This window comes from Cyphomyrmex costatus, unplaced genomic scaffold (assembly GCF_001594065.2).
Source record: "Cyphomyrmex costatus isolate MS0001 unplaced genomic scaffold, Ccosl1.0 scaffold324, whole genome shotgun sequence".
Classification (NCBI taxonomy): domain Eukaryota; kingdom Metazoa; phylum Arthropoda; class Insecta; order Hymenoptera; family Formicidae; genus Cyphomyrmex; species Cyphomyrmex costatus.
Window position 1 is genome coordinate 5,833 of NW_017277385.1, and position 7,622 is coordinate 13,454.

The 7,622-nt window shown below is 41.4% G+C and overlaps 1 protein-coding gene across 1 annotated transcript; it reads right to left on the reverse strand.

Moving 5' to 3' along the window:
• Positions 1-6,754: 6,754 nt before the first annotated feature.
• LOC108775821 (uncharacterized) lies at positions 6,755-7,105 on the reverse strand. Its single transcript, XM_018542268.1, has one exon. It carries the CDS (start codon positions 7,103-7,105, stop codon positions 6,755-6,757), a length of 351 nt encoding a protein of 116 aa, XP_018397770.1.
• Positions 7,106-7,622: the final 517 nt, after the last annotated feature.

A 7,622-nucleotide genomic window follows, 5' to 3' on the forward strand; every position in this document is an offset into this window, starting at 1 on the left:
CGATAAAAGCAGTAGACATTTGAATAAAAGATTTCAGACAGCATTACCTGTACCTGATATATCTATAAGTCATTCAATTACATTTATTGCAGAAAAACAGTTATTAATCAAACGGTTTTCCAATGCTACAACATTCTCAACTATAAATTCAAAATAAAAGTACAGTTTCTAATAATTTATCAAACCGATCAGTCATAACGGATCAGTTTTGTTAGTGGCACTACTTGCAGTTTTGCAATTATTTCATTTATTTCTAAATAAGTGCCGTTACCGTTACCAGTATTTCATTTTTACATTTTTCATTGAATTACATACACGCAGAAGATAACTGCCCAGCAAACACAAAAGCGACCATTATGTAACAACCATGTTATATGTACAAGTAATAAACAAGTAAGAAATGGTTGTTTTACATGACTTTTACTTACTGTTTTTTAAGGGTGCTACCGTTCATTATCACTTTTTATCTCCGAAATCATTAATTTTTACAAAACTACAACAAACACAAAGTATTTAGAATTAAACGAACAATATACAAGATTTTGTATACAGATGAACTGCAATATTTCAATAATAATGTCCGTCATTTAAGAGCCGCCATTTTTAATTTTAAATTCTGACTTCAGATTCGTAATCAGCGACCCCGAAAACCCCCGAGTAACGAGTTTCAATACAACCCAATCACTTTTTAAAAATTCGTCCGCCATATTGGAACCGCCATTTTGAATTCAAAAAATCTGACATCAGATTCGTAATCAGCGACCCCGAAAATAAAGCATCAAGCTATAATATAGAATATTTTGCCTTCACAAAAAATTTTATGAATGTTTTTTGTGCTCGTTTTCTATAATTATTTGTTTTGAAGCGTTGTATTGGTGCCGCCATCTTGGATTTTCCAAAAAGGCGGTGGCATAAACCAGAAAAAACTTCATAAGTATAGCTTCAAAATGAGACCTCATAGAAGTCTCTAGGTTGCGCCAATTTTTGGACAACCGGGAGGTCAAATTTGACAAAGAATGCCCCAGATATATATATTTTATTATTAATGTCAACACTCATTGCGTTTTTGCACAAAACCTCAAACTCTTATTATTAGAACCGAATGAATGCAGCAACAAACTACAAATGACTACAAGGTATTGCAAGCTGAAAGTCCTGCAAGTTAGAACCAGTGATGCAAATTCGCGTCCGCTTGCGGACAATGAAGAGTCTCTATACTTGCAGGACATCAACAGTGTCATTCATCAATACGGAACAGACTGGCGTAATAACACATAACCAATGATGCAAATATCTATAATACTTACAACACGCGATCAGTACCACCGAAGGCGCTGATCACGTGCTGCAAGCCGGCCGGAATTCGTATCTTTGATTACGTGTGACTCGTATTGGGTCTGACACTTAACTTTAAAAAAATTAATAAAAAGTTATTAGTTACTGATAAAATGTAACTAAATAAAGTTAAAAAGTTAGGAGTCTAAAATGTAACTAAGTTAAGTTAAAATTAATTAACTTTTTAACTTAACCTTTAACAAATAATTGAAGAATTAAAGGACTCTTTTATATAACAATAATTAATACGTTAAAAATGGCGAATAAGAGTCAAATTAAAAATTAAAATCTGAATCTGATAATTTATTCTAATATTCTATATTGCAAAGAATATCACGTAATTTTTTGGCGTTTTGTCCCGGCTTCCACTACTGGACTCATCAGTAAGGTATTGTAATGGAAGCCTACCTTAGACGCCGATGTGAGTTATTAAATCGAGATGCTATATAAAGAGATATACGCGTGTCTCAGCACTTGCGAGAATTTGCGAATATCGATAGACCTCTGATGGCGGGTCGACGTAGTATTATTCTTCGTAATATTCATCAAAAGTAAGAAAGTAGAGGTAGTACACCGATTCTACTCCTGGAGCTCCGAGGGGGGTGAGCGGCGAGGGGAACCCTAGGCGCGGGGGGTATGACGTCACGGGAGGGGAGGGGGAGACGAGCCGCCTTATCGCGCGGGCCGCCGCCGCCGCGCCGCTCCCTCGCCCTAACCGTCGCGCCACCACCTCCTCACCCTAACCGCTGTTTTCAAAAACCGCCACCCCCTCACCCTAACCGCCGTGGGATACATTTCTATGCACCGAGATGTTATTTTTTTAGTATGAAATTTCAAAAGCTGCCGCCACTCTTTCGAGGCGACGACATCATCAAATAAGTTTTTCAAAAGCCGCCACCTCCTCCCCCTCCCCCCCTCTCCCATATACTAAGAGACAAGTGGCTCGAGTTCAAGAACCATTGCAGAAAGGAGCGCGTCCCGTTCGTAGTCTACGCCGATTTGGAATGCGCATTGGAGAAAACGGCTAATGATCCAACAACCTCCACGTATACATACCAACATCACAACGTCTTCAGTATCGGGTATTACGTGTACTGCTCGTACGACAACTCGCTGTCGGGCTATCGTTTTCACCGCGATAAAGACTGCATATCATGGTTCGCGGATGAATTGAAAAATTTAGCACATAGTGTGCAATCTATAATTTCAACCAATGTTCCCATGGATTTCACGCGAGACGACTGGGAAGAATTTAACAACGCCACGCACTGTCACGTGTGCGAGAAACCGTTCATGAAAGATGATAAGCGGGCACGCGATCACTGCCATCTCACCGGGCGATACAGAGGTCCCGCGCACTCAAATTGTAATTTAAATTATAAGAATTCGCGTTGCATACCCGTAGTCTTTCACAATTTAACCGGTTACGACGCTCATTTCATTATCAAAGAAATTGCCACCGCGTACGAAGGACGGGTAGATTTATTACCGATAATTAAAGAAAAATATATATCTTTTACTAAACACGTTGATGACACTTGTGCCGTGACACTTTGTGTCCATCACTCGTGAGTGCATTGGCATGAAGATCCTGTGTCCTCTAAGCTCGAAGGGCGGGGGCACAAGCGAGCGTGCCAAAAATTTATATTTTTTGTTTCATTTTGTATATTCCTTTACATAAAATATTTAGTAATTTCAGATTTTGAAAGAACGATTATTAATCACATTAGAGCGTAAGCGTTGGTATTGTAAATCCGTGTAATGTTGCCGCCTCACTCACGGAAGGAAGAAAGAAGACGCCGCCGAGGAAGCAAGAAGCCACCGAAGGAGATCCCGATTGTGTCCTCGGGGAGCGCGGTACACGCAGGTCGTATTGTTTTGTAACCTTTGATAATTTGGATGTTATTTGGCGATTGTCGCACATTATTGCAGACGACTCGGAGAGAGACGTGATAAGGGACCGTCTCAGCGCGGCACGAACATTGGCAGCCGCCTCCACTTCTGGGGAGAGCGAGAGAAGACCACTGATCAAGACGGAAAGCATCGGCCAGCTAATTTGGAAAAGCGCGCCGAGCACTCAAAGGATACGCAACCCACAGGACACACTGTAATTGGTCGCGGGGTTGCGCGGCTCCAATAGACCAATTAGAACAAGCGGCCCGATAAGAGAGGGTCTAGCGGCCTGCGTGGATCCGCGAATGCTCCCGATCATCACTTGCGCGGTAATCGATCCTGTGTAAGGAGGACGCAGGATCTTCGTAGCTGTATCGAGCTAATCCTTTGCCGTTGCCGGAGACAGGGAAAAACTACTGGAAGGATCGACGAGGAAGAATCCAGTGGTGAGGCGGGCGTCATCTTATAATTTCTGTAAAACCACCGATTGCGGTAGGTGACATACGTCTCGAGCGGAGCACACGTTAGGCTTTACTCCGATTTTTCGTTGCCGATTCCGGATCGGTCGCCTACAGGCGTTTCGAGTCAGCGTTGCCGTGAATACGTGCCCTCCGCTCAGACGTTCTACTTTGAGAATGTATAATAGTGTAGTTTCTCGCCCTCGTTGGCGCCAAGTTGCTTGTGTAATTGTTAATTATTGAGAATTCTTTAAAGTCGAGACTGGCGTTATTGCGTATTAGAAAACCGTTGCCGTCTAATGTAAAATCGAATGTACTACTTGTTCACGAAGTGATTTATTGTTAACGTAATAAGATCCAGATTTGATCGTATATTTTCTGCTCGGCGAATTATTGCCGAATTTACTTTCTGTGTCGACGGCCAGTTAATAGTCGGTTTATTGTTATTGCGCCACATACCAGAGCGCGGAAGGTCAACGCTGTAACGTATTTTCTTTCGAACACTTTTGTACAGTCTCTATCAAATATATTGATTTCTCTTTATTGTCATCATTAATTCTGGTGCATTTATTTCAGCCTCTCTGTCTTTCTCCGACAATCTTTTCCGCTTACCGCGAACCACTCCCCTCTGCCAATACCGTTGGATGAGCTAGTTATTTCGTCCGTCGCGAGAATCCGCGTAATCTTTAAATTTTTGTCCGATCAATTTATCTAACCATTTGTGCGAAGAGTGGCACGCTCTCTCATGCCTGGCGCTCGACGAATTTTTGATAGCGACTAAGATCTTCGCTGAGCGAGGTAACTCGTTAACTTTTGTAAAATCTCGAATCACGCGAGAATTATTGACGAACCGCACTATTGCTCCAGTAAGTATTATTAAAACCACATACGAGCTTTCGCATCATGAGATTTCTTAGGAGAACGCGACGAAGTTGTGCCGGCACTTAAAAGCACGGTTACACACTGTAGATGATAAAAAAAATTGTATACAATTACGTTTCATAGATTCATATAGATTTATCGCTTTTAGTTTAGACAAATTATTATCTTTTCTCAGTAAAGATAAGCTGCGGGTACTGCGACGCGAATTTTCCCATTTATCGGAAAAAAATTTTAATCTTTTAACACCAAAGGGTGTCTTTCCGTACGAGTACATTGATTGCAGTGAAAAATTGAATTAATCGTGCTTGCCGCCTCGCGATTCGTTTTACAGTTCATTGACGGACGCCACGGTATCCGAGAGCGATTACGCGCACACACTCAACGTGTGGCAGCGGTTCTCCATCCAAACGCTCGGTGAATATAGCGATCTGTATCTAAAAACGGATATCTTGTTGTTGGCTGACATATTTGAAAATTTCCGCGATAGCTGCATTGCGAGTTACGGGCTTGACCCCGCGTATTATTATACCATACCTGGCTTCACATGGGATGCCATGTTGAAGCATACAGGTGTAAAATTTGAACTGCTCACAGACATCGACATGGTCATGTTTGTCGAGCGCGGTATACGCGGTGGTCTGAGCCAGTGCTCAAATAGGTACGCGCGAGCCAACAACAAATACATGTCGTCGTACGACTCATCGAAATCATCATCGTACCTAATGTACTATGACGTCAACAATCTCTACGGTTGGGCAATGTGTCAACCATTGCCATACGATGATTTTCGATGGGTCGACGACGTGCAAAATTTCGACTTTTCGACCATCGCGCTAGATTCACCTACAGGTTATATTCTCGAGGTTGACATTGAGTACCCGCAACATCTCCACGACGCGCACACTGACCTACCGTTCTGTCCAACGCGAGAGAAACCACCCGGCAAGCGCGATGACAAGCTCCTCGCGACGTTATGCGATAAGCAGCGTTACGTGATTCATTATCGCAATCTGCAGCAGTGTACTCGTCACGGCCTCCGTATCGCAAAGATTCACCGTATACTGCAATTCACGCAATCTCCATGGCTTCGCGATTACATAGAATTAAATACAAAATTTAGAACTTTGGCAAAAAACGATTTTGAGAAAAATTTATACAAACTTATGAATAACGCGGTTTTTGGTAAAACCATGGAGAATGTGCGCGATCGCGTTGATGTAAAATTATTAACCAAATCGGAAGGCAGACACGGTGCCGAAGTAATGATCGCGAAACCTAACTTTCACAGTCGTAGCGTCTTCTCAGAGAATCAGGTCGCGATAGAGCTGCGTAAACTCGAGGTGAAATTCGACAAACCGATATACGTGGGTATGTGCATCCTCGATATATCGAAAACGTATTTGTACGAGTTTCATCACGAATATATGGCACCGCTGTTTCACGATAAATGCAAAATTATGTATACCGATACTGATAGTCTCATATATCATGTGGAATGTGATGATGTATATGAAATTATAAAACGCGACATAAATAGATTTGACACTAGCGATTACTCTATTGACAATCCATATCGCATTCTGCTCGCGATTAAAAAAGTTCCAGGTCTTATGAAAGACGAAAACAACGATGCCATCATGACTGAATTCGTCGGGCTTAGAGCGAAAATGTACGCTTTACGTGTGCAAGGAAAGAAGGATACGAAAAAGGCAAAGGGTGTCAAAAGCAACGTTGTGGCAAGATCCATAACGTTTGATGATTACACGAAATGCTTGAATGATGTTATTGAAATGAGGCGAAGACAATCGTACATCAGATCGAAATTACTTGAGGTGTATACAATATCGGAAACAAAAATCGCTCTAAGTCCACATGATGATAAGCGGTATATCGTATCAGGATCCACCGACACGCTGCCATGGGGACATTACCGGTGTAAATAAAACACATATCATATACATACATACATATAACTTGTATAAAATGTATAATATATTTAATATATAATATGAAATATAATTTGTAAAGGATATTTAATACACTTTAATGTAGGATATTTAATATACTTTTATGTATAATATATAATTTATATAATGTTTAATTTTATAATATATAATTTATAATTTATAATTTTATAATACATTGTCATTATGAATCCATGAATTGTGTGATTTGTGAAGTCCCAATCATTTCACATAAACCTCGTTTCCTCTTTTACGCAACACTTTTTCAACAAGGTATACATCGGGATTAGCGACTCGATGCAGTTCGTATACGTAGAATCCTCCAGCTATGAGCTCTCCGCGGGAATCCTCCAGTAGATACGTCACTGGATTAGTTTGCTGCACTTTGATAGTAATGTTAAATACCTCCGTGGTCCAATTCGGTGTGAAACCTTTTTCAAATATTGTCTTGAATTTGCTTACGCGTACCGCATCGCCCACTTTGAATTTTGCAGGACCCGCGATCTTTATCGCACTATACACCGTGCCCAGGAGTCTTTCGGCGATCGCGGGAGTTAAGTCAGCGGGTCGCATGTTGATAGTGCGATGCTAACGCGCGTTGTAATCCGACACGAGACGCGGCAGCATTTCGATCCATTTATAGGTTCCGTTGTATGTAAACTGTTTCCACATGTCATTCTTCAATGTACGATTGAATCGTTCGACGACCGATGCCTTCATTACGGAATACGTAGAATAATGATTGATGTTGTGCTTCTTGAAGAGTTTCTGAACATCCGAGTTGTAAAATTCTTTTCCTTTGTCAGTCTGCAAATTTTTCGGACATCTTTGGTCGTTTCGAATTATATTTGCAATTACCTGCGTCACCTCGTTCTAGCTCTTAACTTTGAGCGGCATGGCCCATGCATGCTTACTCAGCACGTCGATGACAGTGAGAATGTAGTGGTAACCTCTGTTGAAGCTCGTATACGGACGCATTTCGACTACATCCGCTTGCCACAGATCATCGTATCCGTGTACTATGACACGTCTTCGCGGGAAATTTCTTCTCGCCGGAACATGTAATTTCTCTACCAGCGATCGTTTCTCA